Here is a 25,049-nt window from a genome sequence, read left to right as displayed (position 1 = left end):
CCTTTTAGAGGTGGGGGGATGCCCACAACCCCCCCCCCCGCCCCAGCTGTGCCGCAGGGCATTGTGGGAGCCCCCAGGTAGAGGTGGGGGCGGCGCTGCCAGGGACTTCTGTGGCCCCACCCGTATGTGGGGGCTGCCAAGTCCTCCCCTCCCCCTAGAGTTGGGGGTGCAGCCTCCCTCCCCCCATCTGGGGGGGTCTGGCCCTCAGTGCCCCCCCTCTTTGGGGTCCTCAAACCCTGTGTGTATCCACCAAAATTGGGGCCTGACCTCCCATGTCCCCCCGTTTGTGGAGATCCCCCTGCCATGTCCCCCTGACTTGGGGTTTGACCCCTGTGTCCCCTTGGTTTGGGGGGGCTGTGACCCCCAGGGCCCCCCGTGGGGCTCTCTCCCTCCCTCCCCCCACTTAGGGGGCCCATTTGGGGGCTCCGTCCCCTGTGTCACCCCCTGGGGGGGTCCGTCCCCGCGGGGGGGTCGGTCCCATCTCTCCCCAGGCGCCGTCGCGGGAACCCCACCCCCACCCCACCCTCCTCACCCCCCCGTTTGCTTTGCAGCCGCCGCTGAAGCCGCCAAAGGGAGAGCGCCGGAGCCCCCGGCACTGGGACACGTGGCACCAGGACACATGGGGACGGCACCTGGCACACACTAAGCACACGCTGGGCATGCTCACGCACGCTAAGCACATGCTGAGCACACCCCTACATGCCAAATACACACCTGGTGCAAGCTAGTGTGTACCAAGGAAGCCTTGCACGTGCTAAGCACACCATACGTGCTATATACATGCCTGGTGCAAGCTGGTGTGTATTAAGCTGACGTGCACACACTAAGTACATGCTAAACACACAGTACATGCTAAATGCACGCCTTGTGTAAGCTGGTGTGTGCTAATTAAGCCCCACACATGCTAAGCAAGCCTGTACATGCTAAATACATGCCTGGCGCAAGCTGGCATGTATTAAGCAGAGCCCTGTATATGCTAAGCACGTGCTAAGTGCACGCCTGGTGCAAGTCAGCGCATGCTAAGCACACCAGCACACTACCTGAGTGCCTGGGGTACACTTTTACATGCTAAACATGTTTGTTGGGAACTAGCACGTTAAGTACAAGTGCACACACATGCCTGGCACGTGCCAGTACATGCTAAACACATCTGCAGCACACTTGTACATGCCAAAGACATGCTAGGCATGTTAGCACATGCTAAGCGTGTGCCTGTGTACGTGGAGGTGGTGTCTTGCGCTTGCTGGCACACAGTGAACATGCCTAGCGCATGCTAAGCACACGCCTGGCACATAATAATCCACATGACGCATGCCCAGTGCACATGCTAAGCACACGCCTGCTGCGTGCTGGCCTGTCCCGCCCCCCCCACGCCAAGCACACGCCTGAACACGCCCAGCGCCCGCTCCCCCACGCCGGCCACCCCGTCCCCTCCGGTGCCATGTGCCACAGTGCCGTGGGGCTTGGGGGGGGGGGGCTGTGGGAGGTGTGGGGCGGAGTGGGGGGGGGCGTGGGGCAGGGGGAGGTGTGGGGCGGGGGTGCGGGCGCCCTCTTCCTTTGCAGGTCTGCGCCGTGGGGCAGAGCCCCGCCGTGGGGCAGAGCCCCCCATCGCTGCCGTGGGGCAGAGCCCCTCCCCCCCTGTCGCCGCCGTCTCTCTCTCTCCTTCACTTCCTTCCTCCAGGGCTGGGGGGGGCGGGTGGGGGGCCTGGGGGGGGGACCCAACCCCCCACCCCCACCAGAGCTGGGGTCAGGAGTGCGGGGGCGGAGCCCTGTGCCCCCTCCAGCCCCCTGTCTGTCTGTCTGTCCGTCTGTTCATCATCTCTAGTCCCCCATCCGTCCATCATCTCCATCCATCCCTCTGTCTGTCTTTTCATCTGTGGGTTTGTCCGTCTGTCTGTCCCTTCTTCTATTGGTTCTTCTCTCCCCCCAGCTGTCTGTCTGTCTGTCCCTCCTTCTACTCGGCCCTTTTTCCATCCCTCTGTCTAGCCTTTTGTCCATCTGTCTGTCCATTCAGCTTCCTTTTATCCATCCGTCTAGCTGTCCTCTCCTTTCCCCTTTCCCCGTCCCTCTGTCTGTCCTCTCTCCCAGCCTTTCACCTATCCATGTGTCTGTCTGTCCATCCCTCTGCCAGTTCTCCCACTCATCCTTCCAAGTGTCTGTCCGTCTGTCCTTTTATCTGTCTGTTTCTTCATTCCCCCATCCGTCTGTCCATCCATTCCTCCTCTCTGCCATCTCTCTGTCCATCCTCTCACACATCCTTTATCTGTCCGCCCATCCTTTCATTTGTCCATCTGTGTGTCATCATCCCCCCACTCCGTGTGCGTCCGTCCTTCCCCCCGGGGGCACCCAAAACCCCTGGGTGGGGAGGGGGGGCACAGGGACCCCCAAAATGGGCTCAGGGACCCCAAAAGTGGGGTGCAGGGACCCCGGGTGCCCCAGGGGGCCGGGGGTGGGGGGCGCACAGGGGCTCCCCGCTGTCCCCAAGGTGTGGGGGGGGGGCTGTCACCCCCCCCCCCAGGGCCCCCCCGAGCCCCCCCCCGGGGCCCCCCCAAGCAGCGGGGCCGGGGCTGGGGGGGCCGAAGCCATTTAATCTCTTTTCTCTTTGTCTCCTCTCTCGCCCCCCCTCCCCCCGCCCGTGTGTCCCCATCCCCCCCCCCCGCACCCCCTTGTCCCCCCCCCACCCCCCTTCCCTCCCTCCCTTCCCCCGCTCTCTCCTCCTGCCTTTTCTTCCGGTGCTAAAAGTAGAAGTGGAACAAAAAGGTAACACGACCCTTCGCTCCGGCCCCTGGGACCACCCGGCCCCCCAAAACCCCCCCAGAACCCCCCCAAAACCCTTCTGACCCCCCCAAGCTCCTCTGGACCCCCCCGGACCCCTCTGAGCCCCCAACACCCCCACCAAACACCCCCAATACCCCCCCTGGCCCAGCATCCCTGAGCCCTGTTCCGCCCTGCTCCTGCACCCCAAAATCCCCTTTTTTCACCCCAAATCCTGACTCCCCTGTACTATAGATGCTGCACCCCAAAATCCCCCAACCCCCTTAAATCCCCCAACCCCCTTAAATCCTGACCAATCCTGTACCCCAAAATCCCCTAAACTGGCCCCAAATCCTGACCCCCTACTGACCTGCACCCCAAAATCCCCTAAACTGGCCCCAAATCCTGCTGATCCTGAGTCCCCAAATCTTCCATCTTCAGCCCAAATCTGGCCCCCCATCCCATCGATCCTGCACCCCCAAATTCCCCTAACCCAACCCCAAATCCTGACCCCCATCTTATTGACACTGCACCCCAAAATCCCCCATCCTTACCCCAAACCTGACCCCCCATCCCACCAGTCCTCCACCCCCAAATCCCCTATTTTTGCCCCAAATCCTGTCCCCGTTCCCCTGATCCTGCCCCCCAAAACCTGTCAGCCTCATTCCCCCCGCTCCTGCTCCCCACATCCCAATGTCCCCCCTTGCACCCTCAAACCCCCCTGTCTGCACCCCAAAATCCTTGTGCCCCCATCCTGCCCCCCACCCTCCCATCTGACCCCTCCAAATTCCTCCAGCCCCCCCAAAACCACTTCCCCGATCCTGACACCCATTCCAGACACCCTCAAATCCCCCCTGAACCCCCCCAATCCCCCCCTGAACCCTCAAATCCCTCCACATCCCCCTACACCCTAATCCCCCACACCCCAACATCACAGAACCCCCAATTTCCCCCAGTTTTGCCCCAAACCTGACCCCCTCCCCCAGTTCCCCCCGATCCTGCCCTGAACCCCCAAATCCCACCTTGTGTCCTGTTCCGCGCCCCCAGCCTCACCCCCCCCCCCTCGCTCCCCCCCCCACCTCGCTCCCCCTCTCCCTGGGCTGGGGGTCCCTGTTAGCACAGGGGCAGGAGGGGGTTAATTGCCCCCCCCCCTTAATTAGTTATAAATGTTGTCCCCCAGGGCCCCCTGGATCCCTCTGGGCCCCCCCAGTGTCCCCTTGGGGGTCCCCAGGACCCTCTGGGACCCCCCTGAGGGGCCCCCAGGACCCTCCTGGTTCCCTCGATGGACCCCAGGGTGCCCTGGGACCTCCCAGACCCCCCCAGGGTCCCCTCAGGGTGCCCCCAGAACCTTCTGGGACACCCCCCAGCACCCTTGGGGCTCCCCATGTCGCCTTGAGGGACCCTGGGGTCCCCCCAGTTTCTCTTTGGAGACCCCCAAACCCTTCTGGGGCCCCCGCCGGCACCCTCTTTGGGGACCCCAGTGTCCCCTCGAGGGACCCTAGGACCCCTTGGGTCACCCCCAGACCCACCAGGACACCCCAAAGTGTCCCCAGGGACCCCCTAAGGTGCCCTCAACCCCTCCCAGGGACTCCCCAAGTCCCCTTGAAGGACCCATGGAGACCCCCAAAGTGTCCCCAGAGCCTGGGGGGGGTGGGGGGGCCAGGCCGGGGTGACACATCCTCCCTCCCCCCCATCCCCTCCTTCCCCCCCTTCCCGCCCCCCCCCCCGGGGCCGGGGGGGCCCCCCCCGGGGCGACGCCGTAAGTACGGAGGGGGGGAGTGGGCTGGTGGGAGGGGGGACGGGGCGGCCCCGGGGGGCACCCAGTAGCCCCGCGACCTCCCCTTGTCCCTCCACCCTCCCCCCTGCCAGCCGTGGAGACCCCTAGATGCTGCAGAGGCACCCCAAAATCCACACACCCCCCCCCCCAAAAAAAAAACCAAACCAAAAACCCACCCATTCCCCTGGCCGAGCCCAGGGGCAGGACAGGCCGGGGCAGCTCGGGGGGGGCCCTGGGGCAATTTGGGGGGGCTGGGGCAGCTCGGGCCGGGGGGGGGCCTGGGGCTGTTTGGGGGGGGCACTTGGGGGGCAGCAGTGGCAGCTGGGGGACAGCCAGGACATTTTGGGGGTAGTCAGGATACCTGGGGGGGAGGGGGGAGCAGTCAGGGGTACTTGGGGGGCAGGGAGTATTTGGAAGGGCAGTTGGGGGGCAGTTAGGGAAGCTGGGGGGCAGTTAGGTGGCTGGGGGTAGTTGGGGGGGACACTTGGGGGCAGTTAGGGCAGTTGGGGGGCAGTTAAAGCAGTTAGGGTAATTGGGGGGTAGTCAGGGCAGTTGGGGGCAGTTAAGGCAGTGGGGGGGCAGTTGGGGGGCAGTTGGGGAGCAATCAGGGCAGTTGGGGGCAGTTAAGGCAGCGGGGGGGCAGTTAGGGGGGGGCAGTTAAGGCAGCGGAGGGGTAGTTGGGGGCAGTCAGGACAGTTGGGGGGGCAGCCAGGGCACTTGGGGGGCAGCGGCGGCGCAGCCAGGGTTGAAGCCCCCCCCCCATGTCTCTCTCTCTTTCTCTGTGCGGGGGTGGGGGGCCGGGGGGGGGCGGGGGGTGGGGGGGGCGGCGGGGGGGGGGGGGCCGGGGCCGGCGGCTTCTTCCCACAGGTGCCCCAGGAGCGGGGCCGCGGCCGGGGGGCGGGGGGGCCCCTAACGTCTCTCTCTCCTCCTCCTCCTCCCGCAGGGCCGCGGTCCTCCCGCCTCGCCCCCCCGGACCGCGGGGCCCCCCCGAGCCTGTGAGTCTCCCCTCCCCTACCCCCCACCCCCGGCCCCCCCCCCCCCCCCCCCCCCGCGGGGACCCCCCGCCCCTCTCCCCCCCGCCCCCCCCACCCCCGGGGGCAAAGAAAGGGGGTGCACGGGGAGGGGGGGGGCTCGTGCATTCACGGCCCTCGTGCACATGCGGGTCCTCGTGCGCGGACGAGGGTCCTTGTGCACACACGTGGGTCCTTGTGCATTCACGGGACCTCGTGCACGCGTGGGTCCTTGTGCACACACGAGGGTTCTTGTGCGCACACACGGGTCCTTGTGCATTCACGGGTCCTTGTGCGTTCACAGTCCTCGTGCGCACACAGGTCCTCGTGCACACCTGGGTCCTCGTGTGTTCACAGCCCTCGTGCACGCCTGGGTCCTCATGGTCACGAGTCCTCGTGCACACACAGTTCCTTGTGCACGGGTGGATCCTTGTGCACACATGAGTCCTCGTGTACATGTGGGTCTTGGTGCACTTGCAGTGCCTCGTGCACAGGTGGGTCCTGGTATATGCACAGCCCTCGTGCACGTGTTGTTTCTCATGTACAGGTTGGTCATCATGCATTGACGGCTCTCGTGCACACCTGGGTCTTCGTGTGCGTGTGGGCCGTTGTGTATTCACGACCCTCATGTGCATGTGGGTCCTCATGCCTTCATGGCCCACGTGCACACCTGGATCCTTGTGCGCTCACAGCCTTTGTGTGCGGGGGGGTCCTTGTGCACACAAGTCCTCGCATACACACAGGTCCTCGTGCACATGTAGGTCCTCGTGCGCATATGGGTCCTTGTGCGTTCACGGCCCTCGTGCACATCTAAGTGTGCTCTTGTGTGCGTGTGGGACTTTGTGCACACATGGGTCTCGTGCATGCACAGTCCTTGTGCTGCCGTGGCCTGCGTGGGCCTTGTGTGTACACGGCCCTCATGCACGGCCGCCATGCGCACGTGGGGTCCCGTGGACAGCCCTCATGCACACGTGACCCTCGTGCACCCCCAGCCCCACTGTGCCGTGGTGGGCACCTGCGTTGCCATGCACACGTGTGTGCGATGGGACACATGGGTGAGCACGTGGGGAGGTGGAGGCACACGCATGTGCAAGCCACATGCATACAGCAGCACACACATGAGTGCACACACACCCGTGCAAGGGCACGCACGTGGGAGGTGAATCCCCACCAACACTCACATGTGAGTGTGCATGTGCACTGGCAACGCATGTGCACACGGGAGTACATGGATGTGTGGGCTCTTGCACACATGTGAGCATGTGGGCACCGCACGAACTCACGTCCACACGTGTGCACGCTCACATGTATGTGCAAATGCACGGTCACGTGAACACACGTGTGCACATGCAACTTGTGTGCAAATGCACGACCAGGTGAATGTGCACCTAGACACGTGGGTGTGCCGCAGGCTTAACACATGTGCACGCGCATGGCTGCATGAACATGCGTGTGCACACCTCAACCTCATGCACGTGCGTGCAAACGCATGGGCGTGTAAACACGCACTCACACGTGTGTGCACCCCTTGAACTCAGCGTGTGCAGACAGGAACACGCATGCGCACAAGCTCACACGTGCATGGCCATGTGCAGCCACGTGCACACGCCTGTGCGTGCCTCCAGCTCACACACCCGTGTGCAAGCACACGGCCACGTGCGCACGCACCCACACGTGCGAGCACGCACCCGTCTGTGCACCCACAGCCCCTGCACACGTGTGCGCACCCATAGCCCCCCCGCACACGCGTGTGCTCGCTGCAGCCCCTCCACACGCGTGTGTGCAGGCGGTGTCGTTGGCCCATACGTGCGTGACACATGGGGTCTCCCCTTGCACACGCGTGTGTACATATGCCCCAGGCGGGGGGGGTCAGGTCAGGCTGGAGCACCCTCGAGCTTGGGGGGGGGGCAGATGCCTGGGTGCCTTTGGGGGGGGGGGGGTGTCAGAATAGGGGACCCAGACACCTGGGTCCCCGAAGGGGGGGTCGGGGGGGGACAACACCTGGAGTGACATCACGCCCCCCCACAGTGGGGTCCCCAGCCTGGCCTGGCCACCACGGGGGGGGGCCACCACGTCCCCCCATCCCCCCCCACCCCACCCCCCGGCGCAGAGACCCCTGCTGTAGGGGAGGGGGGGAAAATGGGGGGGGGTCTCTGCCCTGGGGGAGGTTCACCCCCCCACCCGTGTGTTGTTCCCCCCCCGTGTCCCCCCCCCGCCGTGTCCCCCCCTTTCTCTCCCCGCAGCGCTAACCCCCCCGTTTCTCTCCCCCAGCCTCTCTGCAGCCGGCGCCGGACAGCGGGACCACGCGCTCCCCCCCCCGACCCCCCCCCCACCGCACCCCCAAACCGGGGGGGTCCCCCCATACCCCTTCCCCACACCGGGGGGGTCCCCCCGTCTTCCCCCCCCCCATGTCTCCGTCGCGCTCAATCAACCCTGGCTGTGGGCCCGGGGGGGAGGGTGGGAAGAGCCCCCCCAATTTAGGGTCCCCCCAATTTAAGGCTCCCCTGTTTTAGGGCCCCCCCCAGGGAGAGCTGCCCCCCCCCAAGGTGCTGCCCCTCCCCAAAAGGGGGGGCCTGGACGCCTGGGTTTGCTGGGGGGCATGGCCCCCCCTTGTCCCCACGGTGGGGGGGGGGACAGACGAGGTGTGTGTCCCCCCCGTCACCCCTGCCCCCCCCCTCCATTTTGTCTCCTTCCCTCTGTCCCCTCCCCGGACAAGGGACCCTCCCCCCCGTGTCTCCTTCCCCCCCTGGGGTCCCCAATGTCCCCCCCCGGGGTTGGGGTCCCCCCAATGTCCATCCCCCCCTCCCCCTGGTGGGGCCCCCCCGGCCGCTGATGAACCGCTTCTCTTTTCTCTCCTGCTTCTTGCTGTCCCCCCCCCCGTCCCCTCCCTGTCCCCACGGCTGGCCCTGTGTCTGTCTGTCCTCCCCCTTGACCCCATGGCTGGCCCTGTCCATCTGTCCCTCTGTTGTGTCCCCCCCATCCCCACGGCTGGCCCTGTGTCCGTCTGTCCCCCTGTCATCCCCCCTCTGTCCCCATGGCTGTCCCCACCTGCTCTCTGTCCCTCTGTCTGTCCCCATGTCATCCCCACGTCCCTGTGTTCACTGCTGTGTCTCTGTGCCTGTCCCTGCGTCCCTCTGTCCCCATGTCTGTCCCTGTGTCTCTCTGTCTGCCGCTGTCCCCTGTATCCATCCCTTTGTCCCCATGTCTGTCATTATGTCTGTCCCTGTCCCCGGTGCCTGACCCTCTGTCCATCCCTGTGTCCCCATGTCTGTCTCTGTGCCCATCCCCATGTCCTCATATCTGTCCCCTGTCCCTTTCTCTGTCCCCATGTCTGTCCCTGTGCTTGTCCCTCTGTCTGTCTCTGTGTCCCTGTACCCGTCCCTGTGTCTGTCCTTGTGTCCATCCCCGTGTCCCCCCTCTGTCCCTGTGTCCCCATGTCTGTCCCTGTGCCCCTCTTTCTGTCCCTTTGCCTGTCCCCACTCTGGTTCCTCTTCCCTGTATCCATCTGTGTGCCCCTGTACCCATCCCTGTGTCTGTCCTTGTGTCCATCCCCGTGTCCCCCCTCTGTCCCCATGTCCCCCCATCCTTCCCTCTGTCCCTCTGTCTGTCCCCGTGTCTGCCCCCCCCCCACCTCGCCCCACAGTCTTCGTCTGCCCGGGCACCCTGCAGCGCATCGGTTCCCCCACCTCCAGCCACGAATCCCAACACCAAGCCGGCGCCTGGTGCCGCGATCCCCTCCAAGCCGGCGACCGCCTCTACGTCATGCCGTGGGTGCCGTACCGCACCGACACCCTCACCGAATATGCCTCCTGGGATGACTACGTGGGCGCCCGCCACACCACCACCTACCGCCTCCCCAACCGCGTCGACGGCACCGGCTTCGTCGTTTACGACGGCGCCGTCTTTTACAACAAAGAACGAACCCGTAACATCGTTAAATACGATCTCCGCACCCGGATCAAAAGCGGCGAAACCGTGGTGGGCGCTGCCAACTACCACGACACCTCGCCGTATCGCTGGGGCGGTAAAACCGACATCGATTTGGCGGTGGATGAAGACGGGCTGTGGGTTATCTACGCCACGGAGGGAAATGGCGGCCGGTTGGTGGTCAGCCAACTCAACCCCTACACCCTCCGCTTCGAGGGGACATGGGAGACCGGCTACGACAAACGAGCGGCTTCCAACGCGTTCATGGCTTGCGGCGTCCTCTACGTCATCCGTAGCGTCTACGTGGACGATGACAGCGAAGCCGCCGGCAATCGGGTGGCTTATGCCTTCAACACCCGTGCCAACCGGGGGGAGGCAGTGGAGATGGCCTTCCCCAACCCCTACCAGTACGTCTCGTCCGTCGATTACAACCCTCGCGATAATCAGCTTTACGTCTGGAATAATTACTTCGTGGTGCGATACGGCTTGGAGTTCGGACCGCCGGATCCGGGGGCCGGTGAGGGGGGCGGGAAAATGGGGGCAGGGGGTGGTGGTGGGAGGGAGAGATGGGCAGCTTGGGGGGAGGCCTGGGGGGCTGGATTTCTTCTGGGGAAGCCCTGGGGGCTTGGGAGGAGCCCTGGGGGTCCGGGTTTACTTTAGGTTGGAGCCCCAATGCCTGGGAAGAGTTTTGAGGGTCTGGGTTCATTCAAGGGGGAACCCCAATGCCTGGGGGGAGCCCTGGGGGTCCCAGTTTACTTTGGAGTGCAGCTGCAATGCCTGGGGGGATCCCCAGGTGCTTAGGGCAAGCCCTGGGGGTCTGGGTTTAATTTGGGGGTGCCCCAGACACCTGCAGGCAGCCCTGGGGGAGCCCCAGGTACCTTGGGGTGCAGCCCCAATGCCTGGGAGGGGTTTTGGGGGTCTGGGTTCATTCAAGGGGGACCTCCAATGCCCGGGGGGAGGCCTGGGGGTCTGGGTTTACTTTGGGGGGTGCTCCAGACACCTGTGGGCAGTTCTGGGGGTCCCGGTTTACTTTAGGGGTGCCCCAGACACATGTGGGCAGCCCTGGGGGACCCAGTTTAGTTTGGGGGTTCCCCAGACACATGTGGGCAGCCCTGGGGGTCCCGATTTACTTTGGGGTGTAGCTCCAATGCCTGGGAGGGGTTTTGGGGGTCTGGGTTCATTCAAGGGGGACCTCCAATGCCTGGGGGGAGGCCTGGGGGTCTGGGTTTACTTTGGGGGGTGCTCCAGACACCTGTGGGCAGTTCTGGGGGTCCTGGTTTACTTTAGGGGTACCCCAGACACATGTGGGCAGCCCTGGGGGACCCAGTTTAGTTTGGGGGTTCCCCAGACACATGTGGGCAGCCCTGGGGGTCCCGATTTACTTTGGGGTGTAGCCCCAATGCCTGGGGGAAGCCCTGGGGGTCCCAGTTTACTTTGGGGGTGCCCCAGTCACTGGGAGGGAGCCCTGAGGGTCTGGGTTTGCTGGGGGTGCAGCGCCATGTGCTTGGGGGGAGCCCTGGGGGTCCAGGTTCACTTTAGGGGTGCCCCACATACCTGGATTTCCTTCCCCCTGAGGTTGGGGGACTGGGGCTGATGGGGGGCACCCCAATGCCCAGGTTCCCTGTAGGAGGGTTCAGGGGGGCTCCACCACACCCTGACCCCCCCCCCATCTTCTCATCCCCCCGCCCCCAGGTCCGGTGACGACAGCGGCCCCGAGCGCAGCTCCAGCGCGACCCACGGCAGCTCGGAGCTCGGCAGCACCTGGGCCCACCCCCACGGCAAGACGGGGACCCCTCACCCCCCGCCCGGGACCCCCCCCCGGGCCCCCCCCTGGCCCCGGCCCAGCCCACAGTGCTGCTACGCCCGGGGGACCCCCCGGCTCCCCGGGACCACCCAATAACGGGGTGGGGGTCCCACCGCCACCCCCCGCCACCTCCCGCCGCCCGCCTGGGGGGGCCGGGGGGGGGCCCGGGGGGGGCCCCGGGGGGGGGCCGGCGAGGCTGTGTGAGGCGCGGGAGGTGCGGAGGGTGCAGTGGCCAGCGGCGCAGCAAGGGGTGGTGGTGGAGAGACCCTGCCCCAAGGGCACCCGCGGTATGGGGGGGCAGTTCTGGGGGGCTGGGGGGGCCATGGGGGTACTGGGGTAACAGGGGTCGGGGGGGGTTTCTGGGGGCCAGGGCAGTTACAGGGAGCCAGAGGGGTACTTGGGGGAACAGGGGTCAAGGGGGTGTTCTGGGGGGCTATGGGGGTTTGGGGTGGTTTGGGGGGGGCTATGAGGTTTTGGGGGAGTCCTGAGGGCCAGGGGGGTTATGGGGGGCCAGGGGAGTACTGGGGCAACAGGGGTTAGGGGGAGTTATGGGGGAACAGGGGTCTGGGGGGCTATGGGGGTACTGGGGGTACTGGGAGACCAAGGCTTAGGGTGTCCTGGGGGGTCAGGGGGGTTCTGAGGGGGGTGGGGGGGGCAGATCTTGGAGGGCTCTGGGGGTCCAGCGGGGCCGGGGGGTGCAGTCCTGGGAGGCTAAAGGGGCTGGGGGGGGTCCTGGAGGGATGGGGGGATTATGGGGGAGCTGAGGGGTGTCTTGGGGGGCTATGGGGGCCAGGGGGGATCCTGGGGGGGGGGGGTCTGGGGGGTCAGGGATGTGTGGGATGTGGGGGGCCATGGAGCTGGGGGCTGGGGGGGGCTATGGAACCAGGGGCTGTAGGGGATGTGAGGGGGTCATGGGGTTTGGGGGTGCACTGTAGGGGACCGGGGGTTTTGGGGGCTCTGGGGGGCTGGTTATGCGATGGGGTGGCTTGCCCCCCCCCCCCCCCAGGAGGCCCGTGGCAGGGCTGGGGGCTGCAGGATGGGGGGGGGGGGGCAATGGGGTGCCAGGGGATTGGGGTTGTCCTTGACACCTGCCCCCCCCATGCCCCCCCCCTCCCCCCAGGGATCGCCTCCTTCCAGTGCCTGCTGGGCCTGGGGGTCTGGAACCCGCGGGGGCCCGACCTCAGCAACTGCACCAGCCCCTGGGTCAACCAGGTGGCCCAGAAGGTACCTGGGGGCGTTGTCCCAAAACAGGGAGCCCCCCCCAAAATAAAGACAGTCCTCCAAAATGGGGATCACCCCCCAATGGGGATGCTCCCCCAAAATGGGACACCCCCCCCTCCCAAAATGGGGACCTTCTCAAAATGGGCACTTTTCTCCCGAAATGGGGACCGTCCCCCAAAACAGGCCTCCCTGCCAAAATGGGGTCTCCCCCTAAATGGGGACTCTCCCTAAAACAGGGAACCCCCTAATGGAGACCCCCCCAAAACAGGAATCCCCTACAAATGGGGACTCCTCCCCAAAACAAGGAACCCCCCCAAATGGGGACTCTCGCCAAAATGAGGACACCTGCCACAAAGGGGACCCTCCAAAACTGGGGACACCCCCAAATGGGGACTGCCCCCAAAACAGGGTCTCTCCCCTTAAAATGAGGACCCACCTCAGGGCCCTCACTGCCCCAGTGACCCCCCCCCAGGGACCCCCACCACCCCTGGGATCCCCACCCACAGCCCCCAACACCCCCACCTAGCCAGACCCTCCCCCAAAATCCCCCATGCCCCCCCCAAAACCCCCTGTGCCCCCCCCATACCCCTCCACAGAGAACCATCATGACATCCCCCTCCCACAGGGACCCACTGGGGCAGGTGATCCTCACCCAAGGGGTTACCCCAAGATCCCCCCACCCCTGGGACCCCTAGGGACCCCCCCACACGGCCCCCAACACCCCCCTTAGCCAGACCCCCCCCCAAATTCCCTGTGCCCCCTCAAACCCCCCCATACTCCCCCAAACACCCCTCCCTAGAGAACCATCGTGATGTGCCCCTCCCACAGGGACACACCAAGGTGGGTCATCCTCACCCAGGGGGTTACCCCATCCTTGAGACCCCCACCCACAGCCCCCAACACCCCCACCCATCCAGACCCCCCCCAAAATCCCCTGTGCCCCCCCCAACACCCTTCCCCAGAGAACCATCACAATGTCCCCCTCCCACAGGGACCCACCGGGGCAGGTGATCCCCACCCAGGGGGTTACCCCAAGATCCCCTCCCACCCCTTGGACCCCCGGGGGGGATATCGGTGTACCCATCTGTGTGTGTTGTTTCCCCCCCCCCCAGATCAAAAGCGGGGAGAACGCGGCCAACATTGCCAGTGAGCTGGCGCGGCACACGCGGGGCCCCGTCTACGCCGGGGACGTCAGCTCGGCAGTGCGGCTGCTGGAGCAGTTGCTGGACATCCTGGACGCCCAACTGCAGGCCCTGCGCCCCGTCGAGCGCGAGTCCGCCGGCAAGAACTACAACAAGGTGTGTGTGTGTGGGGGAACCTCAAAAAAATACCTTACATGGGGGTACACCCTGTCCCAAAGTTGGGGTATGCCCAGCTTGGAAGATGATGGGGTATTCCTGACCCCAAAGATGGGGGAACCCCCGGCCACAAAACCTGGGGTCTTCCCGTACTCACATCCTGAGGTTCTCCCCTGTCCAGAAGTCGGGGTGCGATTGCTCCAAATGTTGGGGTTCTCCTGCGCCAAGTGTTGGGGATCTGCCCTGAATATGGGGGTTCTCCTGCCCCAAAAGTTGGTGTCCTCCTGCCCCAAATGTTGGGGTTCTCTTGCCCTAAGTGTTGGGGTCCTCCTGCCCCAAATATTGGGGTCCTCCTGCCCCAGACATTGGGGTTCTCCAGCGGCAGATATGGGGGTTCTCCTGCCCCATATGTGGGGGTTCCCTCCCCAAATGCTGGGGTCCCGCAGCCCCATACATGGGGGTCCCCACCTTGATGCCACCATTTCCCCCCCCAAAGATGCACAAGCGGGAGCGCACCTGTAAGGATTACATCAAGGTGAGCAGGGTGGGGAGAGTGGGCGGGGCCTATCGGTGGGCGGGGTGTGGTTGTGACAGGGGCGGGGCCTGCCCTGTGGTAGGTGTGGGGAAGCTGGTGGGTGGGGTCTGGGAGGGTGGGGGTGTGGCCGGGGGGGCAGGGCCTGCGATAGGCAGGGGCTTTGCTGGTGGAGGGAGATGGGTGGGGCCTGGGTGTGCCCAGGGGTGGGGCCTGTAGTAGACAGGTATGGGGTGGGTGTGCCCAGGGGCGGGGTCTCTGTATGGGCATGGCCTGTAATAGGCAGTGGTGGGGCCTGTGGAATATGGGCGGGGCCTGGATGGGTGGGTGTCAGGGTGGGGCTCATGGGTGGGGTCTGTGATGGGCGGGGCTTGGGGAAGCTGGGCGGACTCTGGGTGGGTGTGTCCAGGGGCGGGGCCTGTGGGTGAGCATGGCGCAGCATTTCCTTGCAGCTGGGAATGGTGGGGGCAGCGGGCGGGGCCTGTGTCAGCGGGTGGGGCTTGTTTCAGGGTGGGGCAAGGAGTGGGCATGGCTAACCCTTGCCCCTCCCCTCCAGGCGGTGGTGGAGGCAGTGGACAACCTGCTGCGGCCGGAGGCGCTGGAGTCCTGGCGGGACATGAACGGGTCGGAGCAGGCGCACACGGCCACCATGCTGCTGGACGTGCTGGAGGAGGGCGCCTTCCTCCTGGCCGACAACGTCAAGGAGCCCGCCCGCTTCCTCGCCGCCCGCCAGAACCTGGGTGAGACCCCTGGGCGGGCATCCTTGTCCCCTCCCCAGGGTCCCTGGCAGGGTGGGGGAGACCCCCACCCACATACTTGGGTCCTCAAGGGGCACCTGGGTCCCCAGGGTCCTTCCCCAAGCCCCTGTCCTCTCCCCCGGCATCCCCTGCAGGGTGGGGGAGACCCCCCCCACACATCTGGGTCCTCAAGGGGCAGCTGGGTCCTCGAGAGAGCCCCATATGTGTGCGAGGACACGCGTGTGCGATGACACGTGTATGCTCTCCCCCAGTGCTGGAGGTGACGGTGCTGAACACGGAGGGGCAGGTCCAGGAGCTGGTTTTCCCCCAGGAATTTGGGGGCGAAAGTTTCATCCAGCTCTCGGCCAACACCCTCAAACAGAACAGCCGCAACGGTGAGGGGCTGGGGGGTGTCCAGGGGGGCACCTGGTGGGGTCTTGAGGGTCCTGGGGAGGGTCTCAGGGGGCCAGGGGGGGACTGACGGGGGTCTTGAAGGTATTGGGGGGATTGGGGGAACTTTGGGAGTGTCAGTGGAAGTCTGGGGAGGGGGAGTGCAGGGTTCAGGGGTCTCGAGAGGGGTTGGGGAGATTTTGGGAGGCTCCAGGGGAGGTCTGTGATGATTTGGGTGGGGTCTTGGGGATCATTGAGGAGATTTGGGGGTCCTGGGGGTGCTCAGGTGAATCAGGGGAAATTTGAGAGGATCTGGAGGGTCCCAGAAGAGGCTGGGGAGGACCTGGAGTGTTTTGGGGAGGGTCTTTGGGGGTCCCAGAAGACCTCAGGGATCTCAAGAGGGTCTGGGGATATTTTGGGAGGATTTGGGGGAGGTCAGAAGGGTTTGGGGATGCTCTGTGGGGTCCCAGGGAGATCAGAGGGCTCTGGGAGGGGTCTGAGGGGGGCTGGGGGGGATTTGGAGTATTCGGGGGGGCAGTCTTGGGGAGATTTAGGGGGTCACAAGAAGCTCTGGGGAGATCTTGGGTATATTTGGGGAGGATTTGGGGGATGTCAGAAGGGCTTTGGGGGTCTCCCTGGGGTCCCAGGGAGATTGGAGGTCTTGGGGGGGGATTTCGGAGGTCCGGGGGGAGATTCAGGGGGCTGTCGGCGGGGCAGGGGTCTGACAGGCGGCTCCCCCAGGGGTGGTGAAGGTGGTCTTCATCCTCTACAACAACCTGGGGCTGTTCCTCTCGACGGAGAACGCGACGGTGCGGCTGGGGGGAGAGGTGGGGGCCCGCGCTCCCCCCCTCGTCGTCAACTCCCAGGTCATCGCCGCCTCCATCAACAAGGAGTCCAGCCGTGTCTTCCTCATGGACCCCGTTGTCTTCACCCTGCCCCACCTTGAGGTGGGACCCCCACCCAGCCCCCTGGGACCTCCACCCAGCCCCTGGGACACTCTGGGGCCCCTACCCAGCTCCAGGGACCCCCCACCTAGGCCAGGGGACCTTTCTGGGGCTCCCACCCTTTCCCTGGGACCCCCACCCAGCCTCGGGAACACTCCAGGACCCCCACACAGGCCCAGTTCGCCCCTGGGGGCGCCCTTTACCCTTTAAGACCCCCACCCAGCTTTGAGCACACCCTTGGGACCCTCACCCAGCCCTGGGGACCCACCTGGGACCCTCACCCTGTCCTTGGGACCCTCACCCAGCCCCGGGCACCCACCTGGGACCCTCACCCTGTCCTTGGGACCCTCACCCAGTCCCGGGCACCCACCTGGGACCCTTACCCGGTCCTTGGGACCCTCACCCAGCCCTGGGACCCACCTGAGACCCTCACCCTCTCCTTGGAAAACCCCATGTAGCCCCAGGGACCCCGCTGCGACCCCCTGTGATCCCTGAAACCCTCACCCAACCCTCTGGGATCTCCCCCGGTCCCCCTCCCAACCCCAGGGACAGCCCCCCCAAGCCCCAGACACACCCCCCAACACCCCCCCTCCCCTCTTTCCCACCAGGCGAAGAACCATTTCAACGCCAACTGCTCCTTCTGGAATTACTCGGAGCGGTCGATGACGGGGCACTGGTCGACACAGGGCTGCCGCCTGCTCGACACCAACGCCACCCACACCTCCTGCGCCTGCAGCCACCTCACCAACTTCGCCGTCCTCATGGCCCACCGCGAGAGCGTGAGCTTGGCGAGGGCCGGGGGGGGCACGCCTGACAAGTTTGGGGACGCTTCGGGGGGGGCGACGGATGGTTACACCCCCTTTTTTTTTATAGTACCAGGGTCGGTTGAACGAGGTGCTGTTGTCGGTGATTTCCTGGGTGGGCATTGTGGTGGCCCTGGTCTGTCTGGGCGTCTGCATCTCAGCCTTCTGCTGCCTGCGGGGGCTGCCCTCCGACCGCACCACCATCCACAAGAACCTCTGCATCAGCCTCTTCCTCGCCGAGCTGGTCTTCCTCGTCGGCATCGATAAGACCCAGTACCAGGTCTGGGGGCTCCCGAGACCCTCACGGGAAAACCTGTGGGACCCCTGCCATGTCCCATAGCACCCCACAGCACCCCAGGGCCTCCTGCAACCCCCACGGGACCCCAGGAACCGCTGGGACCCCCTGCACCCCCCCCCAAGCATCCCTGGGGCCTCCTGCAACCCCCAGGAACCCCCTGCATCCCCTGGGCCCCCCCCATGGCAGCCCTGGGACCCTCCAGCGCACCCCAGGGACCTCCACAGCACCCCAAGGACCTCAGTCCCCGCAGGTGTCCTCCCCCATCGTCACGGGGTCCCCTCGCTGACCCTCGTGTCCCCCCCCCATCCCCACCACCGTGTCCCCCCCACCCCGCAGGTGGCCTGCCCCATCTTTGCGGGACTGCTGCACTACTTCTTCCTGGCGTCCTTCTCCTGGCTGTGCCTGGAGGGCGTCCATCTCTACCTGCTGCTCCTCGAGGTCTTTGAGAGCGATCTCTCCCGACGCAAGTACTACTACGCCGGCGGCTACTGCTTCCCCGCCGTCGTGGTGGCCGTGGCCGCCGCCGTCGACCACCGCAGCTACGGCACCGACCAGGCGTGAGTGGGGAGGGGGCGGGGCTGGGGGCGGGGCTTGAGCCTCGGAGGCAGGCCCTGAGCGGTGTGAATGGGAGCCTTGAGGGTGGGGTCTGAGTGCTGGGGGTGGGGCCTGAGTCTTGGGGGTGGAGCCTGGGCCGTAGGGGCGGGGCTCTCCCCACTGTCGTGGTGGCCATGGCTGCTGTGGGCACTGACCAGGTGTGAAAGGGGAGGCTGGGGGCGGGGCCTGGGACATAGGGGCGGGGCTTTCCCCACTGTCATGGCGGCCGTGGGTGTTGATGTGGGCACTGACCAATGGGGGCTGGGGCTGGAGCCCTGGGGGTGGAGTCTGAGCCATAGGGGCGGGGCTTTCACCACTTGCGGTTGTGGCTGCTGCTCTTGAGAATGGTGAGGGGCGGGGCTTGGGATATTGGGGGCGGGGGCTGCCCCCTGGAGGTGGGGCTTGGTCCCTGGGGTGGAACCTCAGCCTTGGGGGTGGGGCCTGGCCTCTGGGGGCGGAGTCTGAGCCCTGGGGGCAGGACCTCAGCCCTTAGGGCAAGGCCTGCGGTGCATGGGCGGAGCCTGGTCTGTGGGGGCGGGGCCCGGCCTTTGGGGGCGGGGCCCGGACCAGGAGGTGTGGTCTAATCTAAGCCCTGAGAATGGTAGCTGGGCTCTGGGGGCGTGGCCTCTCTCCCAGGGAGGGGCGTGGCTCCCTGACTCCCCGCCCACCCCCAGGTGCTGGCTACGTGTGGACAACTACTTCATCTGGAGCTTCATCGGCCCCGTGGCCTTCGTCATCCTGGTCAGGGGGGGCCCAGGGGGGCTGGGGGGTCCCACCGATGGGTGGGGGGTGTGGGGGGGTCCTGCCGTGGGGCAGTGGGTGCTGGGGTCCCCCACCATGGGGCAGCAGGTGCTGTGACTCCCGCCATGGGTTCCGCAGGACGTGCTGCGGGTCCCCCCATGGGGTGGTGGGTGCTGTGAGGCCCAGGGTACCCCATGGAGGATGCTGGGGGGGGGGCCTGGGGGTCTTGTCGCGGGGCTGGGGGTGCTGCCGTGGGGCACTGAGGGCTGTCCCCGCAGGTGACGCTGGTGTTCCTGCTGGTGACGTTGCACAAGATGGTGCGCAGCTCCGCTGCCCTCAAGCCCGACTCCAGCCGCCTCGACAGCATCAAGTGAGGGCCCAAAATGGGGGAACCCCCCAAAAAGAGACTCTAGGACCCAACCCCCCAAGTGAGGAAGGGTCCCTGAAATTGGGACCCCCTTCCACGAGGCCCCAAAACAGGGGCAGATGTCCCAAAACCCACACCAGCAGTGCAAAACTGTACCCCAGAGTGGGAAGAGATGCCCCAAAATTGGGACTCCCTGTGGGACAAACACAGACAAGACCCCCCCACGTCCCCCAAACCCTGTGGCCCCCCCAGGCTGGGGGTGCTGGGGGTCCCTGTGCCCACACCCCAAACCCTGTACCCCCCAAGTCATGGGTGCTGGGGCTCCTTGTGCCCCCTTAACGCCCCTGTGCTCCCCAAACTATAAATGCTGGGGATCCCTGACACCCCTGTGCCCCCCAGATCATGGGTGCTGGGGGTACCTGCTCAACTTCGTCCCCCAGTTCATGGGTGCTGGGGGTCTCTGCCCCCCACCCTGACCCCCCTGGTGTCCCGTGTCTGTCTGTCCCCCCCCCAGGTCGTGGGCGCTGGGGGCCATCGCGCTGCTGCTGCTGCTGGGGCTGACCTGGGCCTTCGGCCTCCTCTTCGTCACCCGGGAGTCAGTGCTGACGGCCTCACTTTTCACCGCCTGCAACGCCCTGCAGGGCACCTTCATCTTCGTCTTCCACTGCGCCCTCCAGAAAAAGGTGAGGGGGGGGCACCCAAGAGTGGGGGGCACACTGAGGGGCACCCAGGGGTGGCGGCCTGGGGCAGGGGGTCAGCGTGGGGCACCTTTGTCTTCCTCTTCCTCTGAGTTCTCTGGAAAAAGGTGGGTGGGGGGCACCCAGGGGTGGGGGGAGTACCCTGGGGGGACACCGGGGGGGGGGCATGTGGGAGCACCCCAGCGTGGAGGGGTGTGGGGCAGGGGGCTCAGGATGGGGGGGTGTCTTAGGGATATGGAGGGACCTGAGTGGGGGGTACACTGGTGGGGGGGTCTCAGGAGAAAGAGTGGTGCTGGCAGGGGGTGTCCCAGGGATCTGGGGGCTCTGGGTGGGGGGGTGACCCCTGGGGGGTCTGCGGGTGGGGGGACCCAGGGGTGAGGGATCAGTCCTCCAGAAGTTGGGCTCCCAGGGTGGGGTGTCCCCTGTGGGGGGGGTCCCTGGGGTGCTGCCCCCCCTCACCACCCTCGTGCCCCCCCACCAGGTGCACCGGGAGCTGAGCAAATGCCTGCGGCACACGTCCTGCTGCCTGCGCAGCCCCCCCGGGACCACCCTGGGCGCCCTCAAGACCTCGGCCATCCGCACCAACACCCGCTACTACACTGGTACCCAGGTGGGACCCCCCCCCCGGCACCCCTACACCCCCCTATGGCACCCACAGATCCCCCCCCCAGCACCCCCAGACCCTGCCCCCCCTCCCCCCTCATTGGTGACACTGCCCTGGGGTGCAGGTGACAGACATGGGGGGCCTTGGGATGGGGGGGGGGCACCTAAGGGTGGGGGTCCCAGGGTGCTGGGTGTCCCCCACCCACAGGGGGGTGGCCTGTAGGGTTCCCAGGGTGGGGGCTGGGGGGTGACAGGGTGAGGGTCTCCAAGACGGGAAGGGGGTCCCCAATAGTGATGGGGCTTAGGGACAACGGCGTACCCGGGAGGTGATGGGACCCTGGGGGTGATGGGGACCTCAGCGTGGGGGGGTCCCTGGGGGAGATGGGTCCCCAGGGTGGGGGTCCCAGGGGTTTCAGCCACGCCCCGTCCCCAGAGCCGGATCCGGAGGATGTGGAACGACACCGTGCGGAAGCAGACGGAGTCCAGCTTCATGGCGGGGGACCTGAACAGCACCCCCACCCTCAACCGAGGTGAGACACCCCCCCAGGACCCCCATCCGTGCCCTTAACTGAGGTGGGACCCCCGGGACCCCTCTCAGGACCCCCTGGGACCCCCACCCTCATATGAAGGTGCAACCCCGGGACCCCCACCCCTGCCTTCAACCTACGTGAGACCCCCAGGCCCTCCCGGGACCCCCACCCTTAACCCAGGTGAAACCCTGAGACCCCCCCAACCAAGACGAGACACCCCTTGGATCCCTCTGGGGTCCCCCAGCCTGAGGTGGGACCCCCCCAGGACCCCCTAAACCCCTCCAAGACCCCCTGGGACCCCCACCCTTAGCCCAGGTGAGACCCTGGGTCCCCCCAAACAAGACGAGACACCCCTTGAATCCCTCTGGGTACCCTCAGCCTGAGGCAAGACCCCCAGAACCCTCCCCACATGACCCCCCGGCCCCCCCTGGGACCCCCAGAACCCCCTAGGACCCCACCTGGGATGCCCTGGGACCCCTCCAAGACCCCCTGAGACCCCTCCAGGACCCCCTTGGGACCCCCAGGGACCCCTTGGGACCCTCCCAGGACCCCCCATCCAGGTGGGCGCTGACCCCCCCCCACTTCCCGCAGGGACGATGGGGAACCATTTGCTGCCCAACCCGGTGCTGCAGCCACGGGGGGGCTCCAGCCCCTACAACACCCTCATCGCCGAGTCAGTGGGCTTCGCCCCTGCCTCGCCCCCCGCCTTCACCTCCCCAGGTGGGTACGGGGGGGCCCAGCCCCCCCAAACTCCCCCCACATCCCCACAAACCCCCTAGGACCCCCCCCGCAGCCCCACGACCCTCCCGTAGCCCCACACCCCCTCTTTCAACTGCCCAGGTAGGTTGGGGGGGGGCGGGGTGTCCTGGCCCTGTACCCCCATGTGTGCCCCCCATGTACCCCCCAATTTCAGCTCCCCAGGTGGGTATGAGGAGGCTCAGCCCCCCCAAACTCCCCCTGTACCCCCACAAACCCCCTGGACCCCCCCCCAATAGACCCCCCTCTCCATTTTCAATTCCCCAATTGGGGGGGGTGCCCCCAAATATCCCATGCACCCCAAAGTGCCCCCCACCTTCACCTCTCCAAGGAGATCTGGGGGTACTGACCTCCCCAAACCCCCCCCAAGCCCCCCCATCTCCCCAGCTGCTCCCCCACCTTCATCTCTCCGGCAGAGGAGCCCCCCCGGTACCCCAAATACCCCCCCCATCCTCCAAATCACCCCGAATCCCCCCACCTCAGGGGCTGGGGGGGCTTTGGGGGGGGCCATGGGGGAGTGATGCGGGGCTGGGGGGGGTTGGGGGGGTGATGGGGGGGCTGGGGGGGCAGGGTCCCTCCCTAACTGCTGTCTCTGTCCCCAGGGAGCTTCCGCGAGACCAGTAAGTGCCCCCCCCCGTGTGTGTGTCCCCCCACCCGCCGTGTCCCCCTTGTGCCCCCCCCAGTCCCCTCATGCCCCCCCCCCGTGCCCCCCCCGGAGTCCCCTTGTGCCCCCCAAACCCTTGTGTCCCCCACTCCCTCATGCCGCCCCCCAGTCCACTTCTGGCCCCTACCCTCAACAGCCCCTTGTCCCCCCACCAGCTGACACCCCACAACTGCGTGCCCCCCCCGCCCCCCCTGTGCCCCCCAAGTCCCCTTATGCCCCCCCCCACTCTTCTGACCCCCCCATCCTGTCCCCACCAGATCCCCTCGTACCCCCTCGCCCCACCCTCCCCGGCCCCCCCCCAAACCCCCCCCCCAAATTCATGCCGCTGATGCTCCCCCCTCCCCACAGAGCCCCCCCCCGGGGGGTCCCCGCGATCCACCGGAGCCTCTTCCCCTCAACGGCAACTTCAACAACAGCTACAGCCTGCGGGGGGGGCCCGAGGGCGGGGGGGGCCCGGGCCGGGGGGGGCCGGGGGGGGCCCCCCCCGAGAGCCGCCGCGGCCCCCCCGATCCCGCCGCCCTGGAGAAGATGATCATCTCCGAGCTGGTGCACAACAATTTGCGGGCGGCCGCCTCGCACGGGGGGGGCTCCTCCTTGCACGGGGGGGGCTCTTCCTCGCACGGGGGGGGCTCTTCCTCGCACGCCGCCCCCCCTCCGCCCCCCCCGCCCCCCGCCGAGCCCCCCCCCGGCGCCCCCGAGCTGGGACTCCTCTACCAAGAGTTGACGCGAGCCCAAGGGGGGCTGGGACCCCCCCCCGACCCCCCCCGGGACCCCCGTCACCCCCCCCCGCCCGCCCCCCCCCCGCCTCGGGACTCGGCCTATCCCGACAGCAGCCCCGAGGTGCCCCCCCCCGCACCCCCTTATCTGGGGGGGCCCCCCCGGGCGCCCCCCCCCGCCCGCCGCCACAGCCCCGAGGCCTTCGGGGGGGTCGAGGGGCCGGGGGGGGCCGAGCCCGACGGGCAGATGCAGCTGGTCACCAGCCTCTGAGTCGGCCTCGCACGAGGGGCCGGCCTCGCACGAGGATCCCGCCTCGCACGAGGAGCCGGCCTCGCGGGGGGAGCCGGCCTCGCATGAGGAGCCGGCCTGGCGGGAGGATCCAGCCTCAAGCGAAGACCCGGCCTCGCACGAGGATCCAGACTCGCGCAAGGATCTGGCTTCGCACGAGGACCCGGCCTCGCACGAGGGCTTGGCTTCGCACCGGGGACCGGTCTTGCACGGGGGCCTCACTTCACACGGGGACCCAGCCTCGCACGTCGTCCTCACCTTGCACGGGGACCCAGCCTCGCACGGGGACCAGGCTTTGCACGAGCGCCCAGCCTCAACCGGAGACCAAGCCTCGCACGAGGGCCCGGCCTCACCCGGAGACCCAGCTTTGCACGAGGAGCCGGCGTCGCGCGAGGACCCGCCCTCACACGTCACCCCAGCCTCGCACGAGGACCCGGCCTCGCACGTGGACACGGCTTTGCACGAGGACCCGGCCTTGCACGAGGACGCGGCCTCGCACGAGGGCACCTCACTGCCCCCCCCCAGCTGGACATGGGCCCTTCGTGCCCCCCCCGTGTCGACACGAGGGTCCTCGTGCCCCCCCCAACCCCGGACGTGGCGTGGGGGGGTTCCTCATGCCCCCCACCCTGGACATGGGGGGGCCCCCCCCCCGAGTGGGGGGATTTTGGGGGGGGGCCCAGCCGGAGCTGGGGGTCCAACAGCCCCATTTCGGGGGGGGGGCCCCCACCAAAAGCCATCTGGGGGGGCCCCTGTGTCCTTGGCAGCAGCAAGCCGGGGTGAGGGGGGGGGGGAGCTGACACCCCCCACCAAACTGAGGGGCCCCCCCCAAAAAATGGGGACCCCCCCCGGCCGACACTTTTGTTGCCAAAAAACCACCACCCCCCCCCAAAAAAAAAAGAGACACATTTTCCTTGTAATATAGATGTAAATGGACCAGCCCCCCGGGGAAACTGAGGCACGGGGGCCCCCCCCCCCCCCAAAACTGCCCCCCTTCCCCCCCCGGGGGGTCCCCCCATCCCGGCGGGGCCCCCCCCTGAAGCACAAGCGCCCCCCCCCAGCTTGGGGGGGCCTCGCCGCGCTGTACATAGGGATGGGGGGGACCCCCCCGGGAATGACCCCCAAAAATGGGAGGGGGGCAGGGGGGGTGAAGGGTTGAGGACCTGCCCTGCCCCCCCCCCCCAGGGCTTGGGGACCCCCCCTGGGGTCTGGGGACCCCCACTGAATTTGGGGACCCCCTTCTGTATTTAGGGGACCCCATATTTTGGGGACACCCCCCCGGGATCTGGGGACTCCCCCCAAGTTTTGGGGAACCCCACCAAGGTCTGGGGACACCACCCCAGAATTTGGGGACCCCCCCGATATTTAGGGTCCCCATCTTTTGGGGTTCTCCCCATACTTTGGGGGGAACCCCCATATTTTGGGGACCCCCCAGGGTATCAGGGACCCCCCCAGGTTTTGGGGACCCCCGACTTGGGTTGGGGGGCACATGAGGGTCCAGCCCCTCCCCAGGTTTTGGGGTCCCCCTTCTTCCCCCCCACCTTAGCAGGGGGGGCACCCCACAACCCACTTGGGGACCCCCAAATTTAGGGGGGGAGG

At 66.8% G+C, this 25,049-nt stretch overlaps 1 protein-coding gene across 3 annotated transcripts in view; it reads left to right on the top strand.

Moving 5' to 3' along the window:
• LOC142028473 (adhesion G protein-coupled receptor L1-like) overlaps nucleotides 1-25,043 on the top strand; it is a 30,518-nt gene extending 5,475 nt beyond the window's left edge. For all 3 annotated transcript variants that reach the window (XM_075022305.1, XM_075022304.1, XM_075022306.1), the window contains 20 exons: nucleotides 2,743-2,760; nucleotides 9,185-9,985; nucleotides 11,161-11,559; nucleotides 12,393-12,496; nucleotides 13,606-13,791; nucleotides 14,288-14,326; nucleotides 14,880-15,063; nucleotides 15,333-15,455; nucleotides 16,192-16,397; nucleotides 17,003-17,173; nucleotides 17,268-17,477; nucleotides 17,832-18,052; nucleotides 18,764-18,830; nucleotides 19,109-19,200; nucleotides 19,712-19,880; nucleotides 20,377-20,505; nucleotides 20,932-21,028; nucleotides 21,620-21,748; nucleotides 22,387-22,404; nucleotides 22,797-25,043. In XM_075022305.1, the coding sequence (XP_074878406.1) occupies nucleotides 2,743-2,760; nucleotides 9,185-9,985; nucleotides 11,161-11,559; nucleotides 12,393-12,496; nucleotides 13,606-13,791; nucleotides 14,288-14,326; nucleotides 14,880-15,063; nucleotides 15,333-15,455; nucleotides 16,192-16,397; nucleotides 17,003-17,173; nucleotides 17,268-17,477; nucleotides 17,832-18,052; nucleotides 18,764-18,830; nucleotides 19,109-19,200; nucleotides 19,712-19,880; nucleotides 20,377-20,505; nucleotides 20,932-21,028; nucleotides 21,620-21,748; nucleotides 22,387-22,404; nucleotides 22,797-24,250 (4,817 nt within the window). In that variant the 3' untranslated portion in view covers nucleotides 24,251-25,043. The remainder of the gene's footprint in view (nucleotides 1-2,742; nucleotides 2,761-9,184; nucleotides 9,986-11,160; nucleotides 11,560-12,392; nucleotides 12,497-13,605; nucleotides 13,792-14,287; nucleotides 14,327-14,879; nucleotides 15,064-15,332; nucleotides 15,456-16,191; nucleotides 16,398-17,002; nucleotides 17,174-17,267; nucleotides 17,478-17,831; nucleotides 18,053-18,763; nucleotides 18,831-19,108; nucleotides 19,201-19,711; nucleotides 19,881-20,376; nucleotides 20,506-20,931; nucleotides 21,029-21,619; nucleotides 21,749-22,386; nucleotides 22,405-22,796) is intronic.
• The last annotated feature ends 6 nt before the right edge of the window (nucleotides 25,044-25,049 follow it).

Source organism: Buteo buteo, unplaced genomic scaffold (genome assembly GCF_964188355.1).
Source record: "Buteo buteo unplaced genomic scaffold, bButBut1.hap1.1 HAP1_SCAFFOLD_442, whole genome shotgun sequence".
Lineage (NCBI taxonomy): Eukaryota > Metazoa > Chordata > Aves > Accipitriformes > Accipitridae > Buteo > Buteo buteo.
The sequence above is the reverse complement of the archived record's forward strand: the minus strand, read 5'-3'. Positions and strand labels throughout refer to the sequence as shown.